The sequence below is a fragment of the Lemur catta genome, chromosome 5 (genome assembly GCF_020740605.2).
Source record: "Lemur catta isolate mLemCat1 chromosome 5, mLemCat1.pri, whole genome shotgun sequence".
NCBI lineage: Eukaryota > Metazoa > Chordata > Mammalia > Primates > Lemuridae > Lemur > Lemur catta.
Window position 1 is genome coordinate 75,954,050 of NC_059132.1, and position 19,050 is coordinate 75,973,099.

General features: G+C 41.1%; 1 protein-coding gene and 1 pseudogene across 3 annotated transcripts in view; one reads left to right on the plus strand and one right to left on the minus strand.

Moving 5' to 3' along the window:
• The window catches only part of TRIM2 (tripartite motif containing 2), an 85,585-nt gene that overhangs the window by 31,878 nt on the left and 34,657 nt on the right, over positions 1–19,050 (plus strand). For 2 of the 3 annotated variants that reach the window (XM_045552133.1, XM_045552134.1), the window contains exons 2-3: positions 7,080–7,264; positions 10,902–11,139. In XM_045552133.1, coding sequence (XP_045408089.1) covers positions 7,131–7,264; positions 10,902–11,139 — 372 coding nt within the window. In that variant the 5' untranslated portion in view covers positions 7,080–7,130. The remainder of the gene's footprint in view (positions 1–7,079; positions 7,265–10,901; positions 11,140–19,050) is intronic. The other variant, XM_045552135.1, reaches the window with a different exon arrangement.
• Positions 2,616–2,710, minus strand: LOC123639025 (annotated as a pseudogene).

The following is a 19,050-nucleotide window of genomic DNA, read 5'->3' on the forward strand; positions in this document are numbered from 1 at the left end:
ATATCCACCAAATTGTAGGAGATTTGAGAAAGTGAGCCAGGAAAAACACCAGAGATGATGTGAAGAAAGAAATGCTAGGGCAGGATTTTTCTATGCTCAAGGATTTGGTTATGTGATTGTTGCATTGTTTTTCCCACAACAAGCTTTGTTTAGTTGGCAAGCCCCCATTAATAAGGAATGTACGTGCCAACCTTCTTAGGCTTTTTATTTCCATGCATATTTGTCCTCAATACTTCCCAATTCCTTTTCCTGCATTTGTGAGTGTGTTAAAATATGTCACTAATATTTACCTTCTGAATGGTGGCTTATGTTGCTGAGCACTAGACTATCACATGGAGGAGGCAGGTGATGTCTGAGGTCAAGTGCAAGCATTCACGTGACCAGCAGCAACTGTGTTCCTTATCATGGAATCAGCAAGTGCCTGAGTCCGTTTCCATGTTATGCTTTGCTAGTTCGATTCATTCAAAAAATAATGAGTGTCTAGTATGTACCAGGCACAGTTTTAGGTGCTATGACTACTGCAGTGAGCATTTGGACAAAAATCCCTGCCTTCATGATGAGCCTTACATTCTAGAAGGGGGGGACTATGTGCAAAATAAATATTAATAAATTGCATAGTATGATGGAAGGCTTAGTTCAAGCTGTTATAACAAAAATGCCATAGAGTGGGTGGCTTAAACAAAATGAATCTCTTGTCTCACAGTTCTGGAGGCTGGGAAGTCTGAGATCGGGGTGCCAGCATGGTGGGGTCTGGTGAAGGCTCTGCTCTCTTCCTGGGTTACAGACAGATGGCCCACATGGCGGGGCGCAGAGAGAGTGAGAGAGCAATCTCTTGTCACTTCCTACAAGCGTACTAGTCCCATCGAGACCTAATCATCTCCCAAAGGCCCCACCTCTTAATGCCATCACATTGGGGGTTAGGGCTTCAACATATGAATGGGGGGGCAAACATGGAGTCCATACAGAAGGTGACCAGTGCTATGGAGAAAAACCTAGCAAGGACAGGGTATAGCAGTCCCAGGGAATTGGGGGCAAAATGCAATTTTAAGCAGAATGATCAGATTGAGCAGCTGACACTGAGCAAAGGGCTGGAGAAAGAGGAGTGAGTGCCTTTGTGAGGGGTCTTACTGTTTTTTTCTGATTGACAGGAACCTCAGCTAGTCTCCCATCTCGTGATTGGCTAAGGTCAATATCAAACTAATGTTGACTCTTTGTATCATTTAAAAATGGCTCTTCATGCCTTCATTATCATTTCTTTTCTCCTGGCCTTTTGACAATGTGTCTGGGGTTAGTTCCTGCACCCAAATGCATTCAGGCTCCTGAAGAGACAAAGTCCACCCAGGTATGTTTTCGTGAGCACCCCCCCCCAGAAGTGTGTTTTGCTGCTGTCTGGCAGAGGAGCAGTTCTGTGTTCTGATCTCCTTTATTGTAGTGTACTGATTTCTGATGGTTATGTGGGTAAGAAGGGTCTCTGACACTTTAAAAATTGAGATGAGGAAAGGAGACCAGACAAGAAACCAGGTAAGTATTTATTACTTTTCTAATTGAAGAGACCAAAAACTGGTAGTGCCCAACCACTTTGATTAAAGGCTGTTGTATATTTGGTGTGTATTCCTCATGGCATATTCAGACCAATTCAGACTTCTTGCAGTGCTTATTAGCACATTCTGTGCCTCAGTTCTTCTAAGCACATTGTCCCTTTAGGAGTAGTCAAATTGTCTTCCTATTGTGGGTATCCAGATATAATTAGGGAAGTATAATAATCCTGGCAGATTTGGGTGTCTTCGGGAGGTGGAAACTTTTGTGTGGATTCTGGGAGTTCTAAAAATCCATATGCCTTCAACAGGTCACTTGTGACAGATCTGTAATACCGCCATGATTTTAAATTACTGTTAATGAGTAAACTTAACTAATTCACCATGTAAATTAATTCACCATGTAAATTAATGATGCTAACAAAGACTTGCTGTCACCCACTACAGTAATTATCATAAAGTTAGAATGAAGTGTTTTTATTTTCAGCTTTAGAACATAAAAATGTTGGCTCAAGAAATTATATTTGGGCTGGGTGTGGTGGCTCATGCCTGTAATCCTATAATCCTAGCACTCTGGGAGGCTGAGGTGGAAGGATCACTTGAGCTCAGGACTTCGAGACCAGCCTGAGAAAGAGCAAGACCCCATCTCTACTGAAAATAGAAAATGTAACTGGACATGGTGGTGTGCCTATAGTCCCAGCTACTCGTCTGTAGCCCCAGCTACTCACCTGTAGCCCCAGCTACTTGGGAGGCTGAGGCAGGAGGATCGCTTGAGCCCAGGAGTTTGAGGTTGCTGTGAGCTATGATTACATCACTGCACTCTAGCCAGTGACTCTGTCTCCAAAAAGAAAGAAGTCATATTTGGTCAACATATATCATTTGATCAAAACAAGTGTTTTTTCCTTGCCCAAAATAAAAAATTATAAGGTTAAAAAAAATCCAGTATGTTTTCTCTCTGCTTTTTTCAATATCTAGCATGACTTTGATTACTTCAAAGTGTACTGTGAAAATTTTCAAAAGCTATTCAAAATACAATTACTTTTAACTCACTTTAGTTGAAAAGTTTAATATCATTTTTTTAAAAATATGGAATGCTTCACAAATGTGCATGCCATCCTTGCTCAGGGGCAATCGTCTCTGTATCATTCAAATTTTAGTGTTGCCAGAGTAAGCACTCTTTTTTTTTTTATAAACTATTTTATCTAGGACAAATTTGAGACTTGGTGCGTCTATGCGTTTCTTCAAAGCACGTCCTGCTAATCAGCGGTGTAGAGAGTGCCCATAACCAGTCTCCAATGGCCCAACACACTTTCCACTGCATCCACTGAACCCCCCCAATGTCCAAAACTGCTCATTTAAAAAGCCCCATAGACTCCAGAAACTGAAAGGAAAATGGTGAAGTGTATATAATCTTTTCCTATAGCATCCAAATCACTTTATTCAACAGGCTTCTGACACTCTTTCAGCACCACCATAATGGCGGTGGTCTGAGGGTGAACAGATGATCTGTGGACACTTATAAGGCTTAACAAGCCCATCGAATTAAAAAAAAATAGCTTGTGGAACTTGGTATCCTCTAACGTTGCCAGAATTTTACAACTCGGGGTCCCTAGGAACCCAGAAAAAAGCCCTCACCAGAAAGGAAACAAATGGGGACAAGTGGGGAGCACAGAAAGCAGACTAGGGTCATTTTCTCCGTGACTCCTTGGGGTGAAAACTGAGGACTTAGGTGACCAGAAGGGACGTTCAGACTCCCTGTCCTCGGTCCCCAGGAGTATCCATTCCAGTCCGGAAACCAAAACTTCGTTCCTTTCCCACCTGAACCCAGGGATGTCTCTCTGGGAGACAATGCGACCTGCCGCTGAGGCTGGGACCAGGGATGAGGACATGGACCCCCCTCCACCTGGTGAAGGGGGCAGCGGAGCACAGCCGCACACATCCACCTCTGTCCCTGCTCGTCCTCCCCACCAGCACCCACATCTCACTGTGAATCTCAGAGAAGACTGGGGTGCTGGGATAGAAAAGGGCTGTCAGCACTCTGTTGTTTTCAGAAGTCTCTCTCCCTCTCCCTCTCTCTCTCTCTCTCTCTCTCTCTCTCTCACACACACACACACCCCTCCTACTAAAGTGTTAAACTTGTATCATCGATTTACCCGATAAGGCAGAAAACTTGAAATCTGAGCTGTCTGATTTTCTGATCTTACTGGATGACCTTGGGTTAGTCATTTAAACCCTCAGCTTTGGTTTCCTTATCTTTTAGACAGACAAATCCATTCCTCTCCTATTCTGATGTCATAGGGATGTGGTTCAAAAACAGACAGCGTGCAGACAGTTTGAGCTCCTGAGAGATGAGCTGCCTTCAATCCAATCAATGAATATCATTCTCTAGTTCTTTAGAAAGACACTGTATGGAAAGTCTAGCAGATGATGCTGGCTAATTAGATACGTCACACCTACACTGTTTGACTATGCAGTGAGTTCTGGCCGAACATGACACTCTTGTATAGCAGGTGCTTCGTACGTTTCTGTCTGTTTATTAATGAACTTATCTAGAACATATAGAGTTGGACAATGGGTGTGTCATGTATGTAACTATACTCAAATATGGATAAGTAGAATTTTCTTAATAAAAGTTGATATACTTTTCAAAAATTTGGTTACTTGGTAGGGAAGAAGAACTACTGTTTATATTTGGAAATGACTGTTTTCTTTAGAAAATGTAGAATTGCTGATTCTATAAATACGGAGTACTTCCTAGCTTTGAACTCAGGCATCAGGCCAAGTTAAAGTGTCATATATTAACCAAGCTTCCGTAGTACAGCCTTCTTAAAACACAAGGTCAAGGGCAATGTGGTGGTTTAGGAAATGGAAAGGCAGTGGGTTTTAGCGACATATACACCTTAGTTTGCATTCTGACAAACTTCTTGACTGAGCCTGTGGGTTTTTTGTTTATTTGTGTTTTTGTTTTTGTTTTCTTTTAATCCATAGGATGAGAATAATAATATTACCTCCTGCCTGGGGTCGTATTGAAGATTAACTTTTCTCTTCTCTTCTCTTCTCTTCTCTTCTCTTCTCTTCTCTTCTCTTCTCTTCTCTTCTCTTCCCTTCCCTTCCCTTCCCTTCCCTTCCCTTCCCTTCCCTTCCCTTCTCTTCCCTTCTCTCTTTTCTTTTCTTTTCTTTTCTTTTCTTTTCTTTTCTTTTCTTTTCTTTTCCCTTCCTTTTCCTTTCATTTCCTGTCCTGTCCTGTCCTGTCCTTCCTCCCTCCCTCCCTCCCTTGCTTCCTTCCTTCCTTTCTTTCTTTCTCTTTCTTTCTTTTTTTCTCCATTTCTTCCATTGGGAATTGGAGGGCTGTGGGCACCTTACAAAATATTAGAAAATTGGGAAGTAAATTTTAGCCCAACCTTGGTTTACCCCTTTGGTGTAGAAGCTAGACATTCTTTAAGATGGCAAAACGAGCTGTGTTTGATGTTGTAACTTTTCCCTCTTTTATGCTCTCATGGACTCTCTGTTTTCTTCTCTATCGCCTTCTTCTAATTCTCCATTTTTGCCATGATGTTACCCCCCAGCCAGATTCATTGCCCATTACTCAAGAGGAAGCCAATGCACTGAGACAGCAGGTGTTATAGCAGAGAAAGGGTTTAATATAGAAGGCGACATGCAAGGAAGTGGGAGGAATTTCTCAAATCCATTAACCCGAAAATTTGCAAAAAGTTGTTCTTTTAAGACAGTTTGGTGGGCAAAAGACTAGGCAATTGGGTCTGCTAATTAATTGGCTTGGTTCAGGGGAGAACCCTAGGGGTGTAGAAATTGTCTTTTTTGCTGAATCAGTTCTTGGGTGGGGGTTGGTTCTTGGGTGGGGGTCACAATACTGGTTGAGTCAGTTCCTCCTTAGGGGCCACTGGTCTGGGTGGGTCATCCATTCCACCAGAATGCAGGGGCTGGGAGATGTCTCAAAAACTAGCCTTAGGTTTCACAAGGGTGATGTTATCTCTGGGGAAAGTTAAGAGTCTTTATCATCATCAGCAGCAGCTATGTGACTCCTGAGTAGTCACATAGTAGTAGTTGTAGGAAAGTAAACAAGGGGACAGTGGCTGGTTATTATTATTTTTGGCTATACCTGTGCCTTTGCAGAGTTTTAGGCCCTTACCACAGATCTCGCCTTGCACCTCTTTATTAATTTATAAAGGGCGGTTTCAGTGATCCCTAACATTTTGAAACTTCTGAATTAATTCACTTCACTAGGTCCTTCAAATGCCCATACATGAATACCAATGGACATTTCTTTAAAATTGTAGGGACTATCTTTAGCCTTTGTCCCTACTCCATGGCAGATACTTTTGGTTTAGTTCCAAAGAAAATGCTCTGAACCACGTAGAAAGTTTTTAATTAAAAATTCTAATTATCACCCTCCTGCATATTAGTAGTATGTAGGGAAGGAAAAACTTTTCTCCTACCCTCTTAGATTATGTGCCTAGGGCCTGTGAATTAAACTAACAAAAGATAGATTAACAGGAGAAAAAGGCATACAAATTTTATTGATGTTTATATTTTTAATTTTACATGAACAAGAGCTTCACAGAAAAGAAGCGAAAACCCAAAGAGGCAGTTAGACCTGGGGGTTTATATACTATTTTAACAAAGGGCCATAAATTGTGGAGAACTGATAAGACAAAGGAAAGGGGGTTTGGACTCCTAGGACAGTAAATTGTGGAACGGTGACTAGGAAATGTATGGTAGATCAGGTTTGTCAGGCAGGGACAAACAGTCCCTGGGTTTAAGAGTCTCCAGGGTTTAAGAGTCTTCTCTTCCTGATATGGGAGAGAGAGACACATTTAGAAATGGAACTTTTCTATATAAGAGAGAAATATATGCCCCGATTGTAGGCAGATGGGGCAGGGCAGAGAGCTCCTCTTGTGTCTGCTGTTTCTTAATAGCCTTCAGATCAAAATAATTGTTATGCCAGAGTGGCATATTTTGGGGTGACATATTCTGATCTCTTCAAGTACAATAGTTGGGAAAACATTCTATTTTAATAAGAATATAAAAGGCTAATATGTATTCAGATATAGTCATGGCTGAAGGCATGTACAGACAGAGCTATATAAGTATTTATCCGTTCAGTCACCACTGCTTTGAAACCCAGCAAGCATATCCCTTTGTACAACACACCCTCTTCTAATTTGTTTTGTTGGTGTGGTGAACATGTGATTATTTTCTTATAGAGACAGGGTCTCACTATGTTGTCCAGACTGGTCTCAAGCTCCTGGCCTCTTGCAATCCTCCCACCTCAGGCTCCCAAAGTGCTGGGATTACAGGGATGAGCCACTGTGCCCAGCTTAATTACTTTATTGATTTACAAAACAAACAACAGGGAGCTCACTATAGTCCTTCTACAGCAATAAAGGTTGGCTATGGTCATTTTGAGGTCACTAACATTGACTTATACCTGCATTTATAACACGATGCCTGTAGTGAAAGAGTCAATGAATGACTTGCTCTTACAGATTATTATATATTTTTCCGTTTTGGTTTTCTGTCTGACAGCAGCAGCGTGCAGGGTCAAAGACAGCCGGCCCCCCATGTCAGTGGTCTAGGATGGCCAGTGAAGGCACCAGCATCCCAAGTCCTGTGGTGCGTCAGATTGACAAGCAGTTTCTGATTTGCAGTATATGCCTGGAACGGTACAAGAATCCCAAGGTTCTCCCCTGTCTGCACACTTTCTGCGAGAGGTAAGCCTCCTTTGTGCTTGGAGAAGGGCTGCCCTCCTACAACCTCCCACTGGATTCTTTCCTAGAATTCTGCAGTTACCTTTTGGGAGACAGCAAATCTCTTGTGCTTCTGATAGACATCAAAAAACCAGAATCAGGAGTTGCCAATAATTTACTTTATTTCAAACCATTACAAGTGGAAGAAAGCAATCCAGTAACTACTGATTCATTTCCACAGGAGAGGGCCAATTAAAAATCTATCATTTCCTCCATATAACAAATCAAGTAAAACATCTGCGTATATGAGAGGTTAGTTCAAAGGTCAGAGCTTCCTTTCCAGAGATACTTTAGATACTACTAATGTCACATTTGAACACTATGATGTTTTAGGTAAAGAAAAAAACTATATATATACATATATATAATAAATTATCTGACTATGTAATTTACTGTATATGAAAATATACTTATTTTTTTTTTTTTTTTTTTTTGAGACAAAGTCTCGCTCTGTTGCCTGGGCTAGAGTGCCATGGCTTCAGCCTAGCTCACAGCAACCTCAAATTCCTGGGCTTAAGCAATCCTCCTGCCTCAGCCTCCCGAGTAGCTGGGACTACAGGCATGTGCCACCATGCCCAGCTAATTTTTTTTTCTTTATATATTTTTAGCTATTCAGATCATTTCTTTCTGTTTTTTGTAGAGATGGGGTCTTGCTCTTGCTCAGTCTGGTCTCAAACTCCTGACCTCAAGCAATCCTCCCGCCTCAGCCTCCCAGAGTGCTAGGATTACAGGCGTGAGCCACCATGCCTGGCCAAAAATATACTTCTTTATCCTTCTTGATAGGGTACTTTTTCTTGGAGGAGTTGTTAATCAGTTATCAAAATACACTTTTACTCATTCTTTAACTTATCATATAAACAATTAAGCATAAGAAGTTTGTTAGTCTTAGTTTATCTGTGGCTTATTTATAAGTATTTCCCTAGTAAGGTTATATGTCTTTCTTAAAAAACAAATGTGGTAATTATGTTTTATAGCATTTTGTTAAATACATTTTATATTATTATTTAATATGCTTCCGTTGCTATTATAGAACAGGAAATCAGTGTTTCAAATGGATTCAAATCTATGCTGATTACATTTGCCATACATTTGTTAGCTGATTAATCATTCTTAGAGTTGATTAACTTTAGAAGGTCTCAATTGCAAAAGAATAACCACATTTTTGGTGGTAGTGATGGAATGGAGGGAGATGGCAGATTTGTTACTGGTAGTTGTGGTTTTTTTATTGTTTTGGGGGTGTGTGTGTGTCTCCATGCACATGTATATTGATATGGGGTTTTGGGGGCTTTTTTTAGAGACAGCATCTTTCTCTATTGCCCAGGCTGTAGTGTAGTGGCACAATAATAGCTCACTGCAGCCTCAAACTTCTGGGCTCAAGCGATCCTCCTGCCTCAGCCTCTTCAGTAGCTGGGACTATAGGTGCGCACCACCACACTTGGCTAATTTTTTAATTTTTGGGGTCTTGTTGTGTTGCCCAGGCTGGTCCTGAACTCCTGGGCTCAAGCGATCCTCCTGCCTTAGCTCCCAAAGTGCTTAGATTACAGTGTGAGCCATCACACCTAGTCAATATGGGGGGATTGTTTGTTTTAGTGGTGGTATACAGGGCACTAATACTTTTTATTTTATTCTTTGGCTTGAGTGCTTTATAATTCGTATTCCAAAACAATTAAATAGGGTGTGATTCCTCCCCACAATGGGTATAGCTAAAACACAAATACCAACTAATTGTCTGCGTGTAGCTGCGTACATGTGGTAGGCCTCAGCATAGCCTGGCCGGCAGTCCATGGAGAACACTGAGAGCCACTCAGCCTGAGCTTGGCAGAACTGCCCGTTCCCCAGAGTTCAGCACCCAGTCAGTCTGTTTTTTGGGTCCTATTTCCTCGCTCTGACAGGTCTGCCCCACTTTCTCCATTGAGTCTAGCCCAACCCACCTCTGTGCCCCATCCAATAGCCAGGGGTGGAGATTTGGGAGATCCTACCATAGCAAGTGCCTGTGGAATGCTATGTGTTAAATGGTTCTAGCATCATGCACATTGAAATTATTTCCTTTTGAAAGTGCTAGCAACTTTCCTTAAAATGGGAAATTTTTGTAGCGGTAGAGACAGAACTTCACAGCTGTCCCACTGTCAGGAGAGGGAGCCCTAGGAGGCTTACGTCCGGCTTCTGCTGGACATCCACACTGGCTACTCGGGGAGCATCTCACAGTCACTCTCTTAGCCCCACATATTCCAAAACACCATCAACAGGACTTGAAGGAGAGCAAAACCCGACATGAACACTGGCCTCATGGAGCTTACAGCCTAGTGGAAGAATTAGTCATTAACCCCCTAATCCCTCAGATTAATGTGAAATTAAACCAGTGACAAGTGCTATACACCAGAAGTATACAGGAAACCATATAATAGGGGAATTTGCCCTCAGCAGGGAAGGCTTCCCTGCAGAAGTGATGATTAAGCAGAAACCCCAACAATGAATAAAAATTAGCTAAACAAAGGGGAGTGAGTAGAAAGAAAGAATTTCAGGTATATGCAAAGGTGCTGTAGTGAGAGGGACTGAGGCAGGAGGATCACTTTAGACCAGGAGTTTGAGACCAGCCTGGGCAACATAGCAAGACCCCATCTCTAAAAAAAATAAAAGCAAATTATCCAGGCACGATGGTGCACACCTATAGTCCCAGCTACTAGGGAAGCTGAGGCAGGAAGATCTCTTGAACCTAGGAGTTTGAAGCTGCAGTGAGCTGTTATGCCACTGCACTGTAGCCTGGGTGACAGAGTGAGGAAGGAAGGAAGGAAGGAAGGCAGGCAGGCAGGAAGGAAGGAAGGAAGGAAGGAAATCATAATAGTACCTACTTTATAGGCTTAGTGGAAGTACTTTGAATTTAGTGAGCGGCACATATGTTAGTCATTATTAGTGACACATTCCTTTAATTAAGTGAATAAAGTTGACACCTGTTGAGAAGAGAGGCAAGGAAAAGAGACAGTGTGGCTCTGACTCTGGGTGTCCCATCCCTGTTTCAAGCAAACATCTCCACTTTGATGTGTTTTTAATGTCTGATGATGATATTAGTCAGATATTACATGATATTTGTATGTAAAAAGAGCTTCAATGCTAACAAAAATATTTGACATGTTTCTTCCAAAAGTAAAAGTCCACAAATGTGTGAGCCCACACTAGATATTGTAGACCAGGGCTTCTCAGACTTGAACGCCTGTAGGAATCGCGTGGCCGTCTGATCCAGCAGGTCCAGGATGGGGCCTAAGAGTCTGCATTTCTCCCAGATGAGCTCCCCAGGGAGCCGTGCTGTTAGTCCATGGACCACACTTTGTGTGCCCAGGCTCTAGAAAACACAAAAGTCAATGACATTTTTTTTCCTTGAGTATAATCCTTTGCCTGATCAGTTGACAAGAGCAGAGTGAGTACAGGTCACCTCTTGGTTTCTGAAATGTTATTTTCCTAGTAAAGGAGATTACAATGGGAGTTTCTGCCAGGCAGCCCGTGTAGTTGCTGAGAACACACACATATGATACCTTCAAGAAGGGGCAGTCCTGTCCCCTGAGCTGCCCCGTGCTAAACTGTCCTCCCGCCTCTACCTCTGCCCCAGGTGCCTGCAGAACTACATTCCGGCCCACAGTTTAACCCTCTCCTGCCCAGTGTGCCGCCAGACCTCCATCCTGCCCGAGAAAGGGGTGGCCGCTCTCCAGAACAACTTCTTCATCACAAACCTGATGGACGTGCTGCAGCGAACTCCAGGCAGCAACATCGAGGAGTCTTCCATCCTGGAGACGGTCACCGCTGTGGCTGCTGGAAAGCCTCTGTCTTGCCCAAACCATGATGGCAATGTAAGTGACTTGGTGGCAGATGCTGCCGGGGAGCATGACGGCTGTGGCCTTGGGTAGGCTTTGGCCACATCACAGATTGATTACACATGGAAAGAGAACTCCATTATTATAAAAAAGATTTTTACCAGTCCTGAGACTTCTTGGCCCGGCTCCCCTTCTCTGACCAGAGCTATTTAAATAATAAAATCAGTCTTCATTGTGTCTGCTTGACACATATTGTTGTTATCCCCCGGAGGGCAAACTAGTAGCTATTTGCAGGCTGGGTATATTTTGACCCACATAAACATCTATGTAATACATTACAGATAAAGATTTAATAAGGGATAAGTTCTGTAAATTGAGAATAATTATTAAGATGTTAATTAGAGTCTTATTTTTCTTGTGAGGGCAATTTTTCTCATGCTACATTAGACCCTATTCATTGTTAATAAATAGAATTAGAAGCTATGTGAATCTCTGGTAGTAGATTATGGATCATGAATTCCAAACATATTTCTTGCTTCTAGCAAGCGCAATAACTATTACAAACTCAAGAAGGGCCTGTATGTACCATCAAATAACTGATTCACAATAGCCATGTAACCCGAAGAGGCAGCATTGTGTCATGTGTCTAAGAACACTGGCTTTGAAGTCAGACGCCCGGATTCAAATCCTGCTCTTAAACTTATTCCCAGCTTTGGCAAGTTTATTAAACTCTCTGTGTCTCGTTTCCTCATAGGTAAAAAGGAAGTCATAATAGTATTTACCATATAGGACTATTGGAAGAATTAAATGTTTAAGTCATATAAAGCACATAGCAGGCTCTTGATAAATGTTAGCTGTTAAAATTATTTCTAATTAAGGACTTTATTCACCTTATTCTTTATCTATTGGCCACTTCAAAAGTATTTGAAAATGCTTATAATAAAAGGCCCAAGGATAATAAAACCACTAAGTCAAACAAGCGATCATTAGAGCAAAACAATTATTATTAGACATACTACTGTCTACCTCATCGCACACCATTCTCTCTGCCCACTATGCTGTAGCCTCGGTGGCCTCAGAACTTGCCAAGTGGTTTCCCACCTCAGGGCCTGGCTGTTCCTTCTCCCTGAGGTGCTCCGTTCCCTCTTGCTGTGGCTAGCTCGTTCTCGTCCTTGAACCGTCAGTGCGTGTTTCTCCTGCACGTAGCAGTCTAACTGTGCTATCTGAGGCTAGCTACCTCCAGCTGCCCTCCATCACTTGCTTTGTTTATTTCCTCCACGGTGCTCACCATGGTCTGTCTGCCATCGTCCATGTATTTCTTTACTTATTGGTCTTCTGGCCTTTCCTCTAGAAAGTGAGCTCCAGGAGGGCAGGGACCTGTTAATTTTACCCCTAGGATCTACATGGAAGTCAATCAATGCATATATGGAAGTCAGTCAATACATATTTGTCAACAAATTTGCCAGACACCATACTTGGCTCCTTAAACCCTACTCTACAAAGTAGGTCTTAGTTACCTTCATTTTATAGGTGGAGAAACAGGCTGGTACAGTGACAAAGCTAGCTGACACATCATAAAAGCTAGACCTGGAGGAATAGCAATCCTGGGCCTTCTGGTAGCCAAAATAAAACAGCGACACAGTGGATTACATATCTGTCATTATTTAATTGAAATCACACCAGGCTATTAATAACTATGAGCTTTTCTACACATTGTACTCCAAGGGAGAGTTACCATGTAAATTTTATAAAAAGAACTTTAAGCAGTGCCTTCTCATGACCATTTCTCACACTGGCTCTTAGTGAATGCTGAGGCTGGCTCTGCCTGGAGCTCACACTCCAATTACTATTTCTGGGAAGGCATTTCTATCAGGTACAACAGTCCCCTTAAAGTCCCCTTGAAGAATCCCCTTAAAACCTTCTTAAAATGGTGCTCTCTGGAGACCTGACTTCTAGAGAAGTGAAGACATAGAAATGTTAGGAGACCTACTGTAGACCTTGGTACATATTAGGGATGTGAAGGGGCTATCACGTAGAATGAGAAATACCGACAGTCGGAAAGATTACCTCCATAAATAAATAGAGAAAGTCATAGAATTCAGGCAATGGCTTGTAGCTCAGGGTGGCTGCAGGAGAGCAGGGACGGTGTTAACTATACTCCCAGCTAGAGTCATGGATTCAGAGGAGGTGAGAGTGAGACACAGGCGGGCTGAAGAATTGCAGGGATAAGCGGGAATGGTAGATGGGGAGAGACGAGCCCATGAATATCATTAAGAAAACATTTGACCTCAATTCCTTAGGCAGTACGGAAGCATTAAAACCCTATAAACAGGAGATGGGTATTTTAGTGACATTATGGAGGAATAGAGTAGCAGGGACCAAAGGCTGGGAAACCAATTCTGGGTTTGTTGAGGTGTCCAAATGAGAGAAGATAGGAAGTGGAACTAGAATAGCATCATAGGCCTGCAGAAGAGAGGATAAATTTCAGAGAAGACAGTACTCTTTCACTTGAGAATCTGCCTCCCACAAATAAAAAGGCATATGCTAAAATCTGTTAAGCTAAGCTATTAAGATTGTGAGAACCTGAGCAGTTAAAATTAATCTTATACAAGATCACAAAGAAAGCATCACTATATTTTTCCATTGCGTAAACCAAGTTCCTACACCACAATGCATTAAAATTAGATTAGTAACACATGTTTATGGAAAAAACCCTAAATGTCTTCTAAAAGCATATAATTATTTAATCAAAAATAGCAAAATTGGGCTATTTACAAAATATTGGAAGTGGAATCCTTACCGATCGTATGTATAGGGCAAAGTCTATACTCAGGAAATTTTATAGGTTTAAGTATTTTCCTTTATTTAAAAAGAATGCAATTCAAGGAGTTAGGAAAAGAAAAACAAAACAAAATGTGGAACACATACATAAAAGAAAATAACGTATGACAAAATATGATATATTTCATAGCGTATAAATTTCTGGATCCTAAGAAAAGATAGGAAGCCTTCAATTCATTTATGATACACTTACAAAGCTGATACCAAAATCTAGTGAAGATAGAACAAAAAGAAAACTATTAATAACTCAATTTATGGTAGTAGCTGTAAAATTCCTAATTAAAACATCCCAGCAAATTCTTATTATGTAAGAGCACAAATTAAGGAAAATATGAGTATCACAAAAGAAAATGAGCAAAGAACTCAGAAAATTGACAGGGGTTTATAAATGGCTAATAATCTTGAGAAAAAATGTTAAGGTTTACAAATAATCAAATCTTCTGAAATTAGTTACAAGTTTTGAAAGACGATAATAACCAGTGCTAATGAACATATGTATGGTGAGACATTTTCATATGCTGTGGGTAAAGCGTAAATTGATCTTCAGAAAGTTTATGTCAATTTGGCAAATATAATGAATATTTTATGCAACTTCTCATCTTTGAATCCAGTAATTCCACTAACAGAAATATTTCTAAGGAAATAGCTAGAGATGAGGATAAAGATTTGATATAAGAATGTTAATTGTAATTTTTGTATTATACTAAAAATTAAACATAATCAAAATGTGCAACATTAGGGAGCAAGAGGGCTTGGAAAATTGGCAGTGTGTGTCTTGAATCATTCCATTGTTTGATTATAGATTGTAGGAGTTCACTGCTGATGCTTTGAAACAGGGGTCCTCATTGCATATTCAAGCCAAATGCAGGCAATACTCCGGATAAACTGCTGCAGTTAGTTGCCTTGGGTAAATCTTTGAAAACAACCCAAGCTTCTGAAGGTTAATAAAATAGAGTAATTAACAATAAAGCAGGGTGCTGTCGTCCTAACCGCCTGGTGCTGATTAGCACGTGTAGATGAATGCTTGTCATCTTTAAGTGCTGCGACACTATCTGTCTTCTAATTAAACTGCCACAGCGGCATTGTCTAAATACAAAAGAAAAAGAGAAATAATGGTCAGTGAGCTAAGAGGTTCTTTGCACTTAAAGCAGACATTTGAGCTCATGCCTCCTGGTCCCAGGAACGGAAACGATCAATAAACCCTGTTATTGCTTGTGCAGGTGCCTTACTAGCGAGGATATTAAGAGGTGCAAAGGAGAGGTCCTCATTAAGAATGCCACTAACAAGTCCCCACTTCCCCCACCAGAATCAACTGTCAATGCCCCCAAGAAGCTTCAGGGGTGGCTGCAAGACCCTGACCTTTGTTATGTTGGGAATGCGTATGGTCCTGCCAGGCTCCTCTTCTGCTGAACATAAGGGTGTGTGACCCGCCAACAGCAGTAAGCTCATCCTGGTGTCTGGCCTGCCCACCCGCCCCAGGGAGCACCAGCATGATCTCGTTGGAGCTGGAGAAGCTCGGTGGAGTCACGCTCTCGGCTTGAGCCAGAGCTGTCAGATCTCCAGCACCAGCCTTTGAGAATGACTAGCTGTTGACACTTCAAAATGATTTCAGGCTCTTTGCTTCCCAAGACACACTTAGGATATGGAACTGGGGACAATGACCCAGGTCTGCTGCTGTCTCTTCAAAGCTGCAGTCAATTTTGTTTTCTGAAGTAAAATTCACATGACATTAAATTCAATATTTCAACCGTTTTAAAGTGTACCATTAGTGGTTTTTAGTATATTTACAAAGTTAGGCAAATATCACCCCTATCTAATTCCAGAACATTTTCATCACCCCAAAAAGAAATTCTACACCCATCAAGCAGCCACTTCCTATTCCCTCCCACTAACCTCTGGCAACCGCCTGTCTGCATTCTGTCTCTATGGATTTGCCTTTTATAGACATTTGGTAGAAATGGAATCATACAATATGTAGCCTTTTGAGTCTGGCTCCTATCACTGAGCGTATTTTCAAGGTTCATCCAAGTGGTAGCATATATAGTACTCTTTATGGCTAAATAATGTTCCATTGTATACCACAATTTATTTGTCCATTCATCAATTGATGGGCATTTGTGTTGTTAACACTTTTTGGCTGTTATGAGTAATGCTGCCATGAACATTTTTGTACACGTTTTTGTGTGGACCTATGTTTTCAGTTCTCTTGGGTATATACCTCGGAGTGGAAATGCTGGGTCATATGGTAATTCTATGTTTGACTTTTTTATTATTATTATTATTTTATTTTTGTAGAGACGAGGTATCACTACATTGCCTAGGCTGGTCTGGAACTCCTAGCCTAAAACAATCCTCCTGCCTCAGCCTCCCCAGTAGATGGGACTACGAGGGCACGCCACTACACCTAGCTAATTTTGTTAATTTTTTGTAACAGGGTCTTGCTGTGTTGCTCAGGCTAGTCTTGAACTCCTGGCTTCAAGAGATCCTCCCAATTCCACCTCCCAAATTGCTAGGGTTACAGGCTTGAGCCACCATGCCAGGCCCCTTTGTCTATTTTCAAATTGGGTTATCTTTTTGTTGTTGAATTGTAGGGATTTTTTTGTATTTTCCTGTTATTACACCTTTATCAGATATATGATTAACAAATATTTTCTCCTATTCTGTAGGATTCCTTTTCACTTTCTTAGTAGTGTCCTTTGATGCACAGAAGTGACTTCTAAATACAATATGGACACTGATTCTCACATAAAATTTGCCTTTGGTCTAGACCCATTCTAGACATAAGGCCATGCTCCCTTCTTCCAAGGAGGATGTGGAAACTCAGTCCCAGCCTTTATTGACTTGGGAAGTGTGCAAGTGGATGGAATAGGCACAGTTAATGTGGCATATTCCCCCAGTCCAGACACTTACAGTAGCCCCAGTGCCCTGAATAACCTGAGGGACAAAGTCTTCTCAGATTCTGTTTTTGGTCTCTCCTCTGCTACATATGACTGGCAGTGATAGCCTACTTTAAAGGGACCTCAAAAGCACCAATCATGAAGATGGAATATTATTAAATACTAACCTAGTTACATATAATGTAGAAATAAAATGTTCTGGTAAAAGCGAACCACCTTTGGCTGAGGCCAAAGTAACAAAGAACCTCAGCCTTCATAGGAATTATGTTCCACAGATCCCCAGGGATGAAGATTTTCTAAAGGAAATCTCAGAATTTAGTGAAGAATGCTCTGTTATCCTCTCTTCCGCCAGCCCTTTGAAAAACAGGAAATATCTTGGATTAAGCATTTTTGCAAATAATGAGTAAATATTTATGATATGGGGCTTATATATTGTTACCAAGTATTTACTTTTCCAGAAATGATTTATAAAAACTGTATGATAGGAAAATTTTAATCTGATATTGAATATAGTTTTAGATCATTCTAATTATTGAAAACATGAAGGCAAGCAATATGGTAAAATGCCCAAATGCAGCCCAAAGTAGTCCTCCCTCCGAGGGCACTGAGTCACTGGAGAGATCCCTTAGCTCACATAGTCTTTTGCCAAATAATCATTGGACAGCTTCTATATGCTGAGCTTTCTGCTGGATTGCATCAAATTATGCAAATGTCATGGAATGTGTAGAGAAATGTTTTTGAGCAGAGGACAGATAAAGGAAACTCCCAATTGATGTTTCAAGCCTATTCCTGAAAGGTCAGCAGAGGAGTAAAGTACGTGGAATTAAGTCGAGTAAAGTACATGGAATTAAGTCTTTATATGACAAAAGTAAAACAGCGTTTTTCAAACCCCTAACTTACTATGTGCCTACTTCAAACCATGATGCCACAAAAATTTTAAATTATCTTGGAGATGGTTTGAGAGACTTTTATCTGAATTTGGTTCACCAGAAAAGATTTGTTTCCAAAACACATGTAGTATCAGTGAACTGAATGCTTTTTTCCTAGGAGAATGAGCCCCAGAAGCACCACATAAAATAGTGAGTCTTAATGAGGAAGGGGGTGTCCTTTCGGTTGCCCTTGCACTTGCCGCCCAAGTCATGGCTAAGCCTCCTCTCATTCATTCACTCAGCAATGTTATTAATACCTGCTAAGTGCATGGTATTATCTAGGCTCTGAGTGGGAGAGTTCCTGTGCTCTGGAACTTAAAATCTTATAAATATTTTATAAATGGTGTATAAGTAAAAGTGCTTTGGTGGGTGCATTTACCTTGTGGAAATCCAACAAGCTGCATTAGGATTTATGCCCTTTTCTGTATGTGTGTTATATGTTAAGAAAAGTGCTCAGGGAATTCAAAATTGGAAGATGTTACTTCCAGCCTAGAGAATAGGGGAATGCCTTTATGAGGAAGTTAATTTTCTGGCTTTATGTTACATTGTTACTAAGAGTTCATCATAATCCGGATAAGGTGGTTTTATTTTTAGGTAAGCAGATGATGTCATGAGCAGCAGCGGCATCATCAGAGCATCTCCTACTTACTAAGAACTTATTATGTGCCGGCACCGGGTGTCATCTGAGTTCTTTGTGCATACTAACCTACTTGAGCCTCAGAGTAGCCTTGTGAAATTAGGTTACTATTACTGTCTTCTTTTGACAGAGGCAGAAATTGAGACACAGTGAGATTGAATAACTTGCCCAAGGTCATTCAGCTAAATAAGGGGTGGAGCCAGGATGCAAACTGCTCAGTCTAGCTTGTCTGTTATCCAAATAGTAGCAGTTCTCAAAGTGTGGTCCAGGAACCCTTGTGGGTCCTAAGACCCTTTCAGGGGGTCCACAAGGTCAAGCCTATATTCATAATCATATGAAGACATTATTTGCCTTTTTCACTCTCATTCTCTCAAGAGTGTACGATGGAATTTTCTAGAGGCTATATGATATGTGCTATCACAACAGATTGAATGCAGAAGCAGACACAAGAATCCAGCTGTCTTCTGTTAAGCCGGACATTGCAGAGGTTTATAAAAATGGACAACAATGCCATTCTTCTCACAAAAACTTTTTTTGAAAAATGTATTTATTTTTCATAAATTACATTATCTACATCAACTTTTAATGGGCCTATTATTGCTTTTTTTTTTGAAACAGAGTCTCACTCTGTCACCGGGGCTAG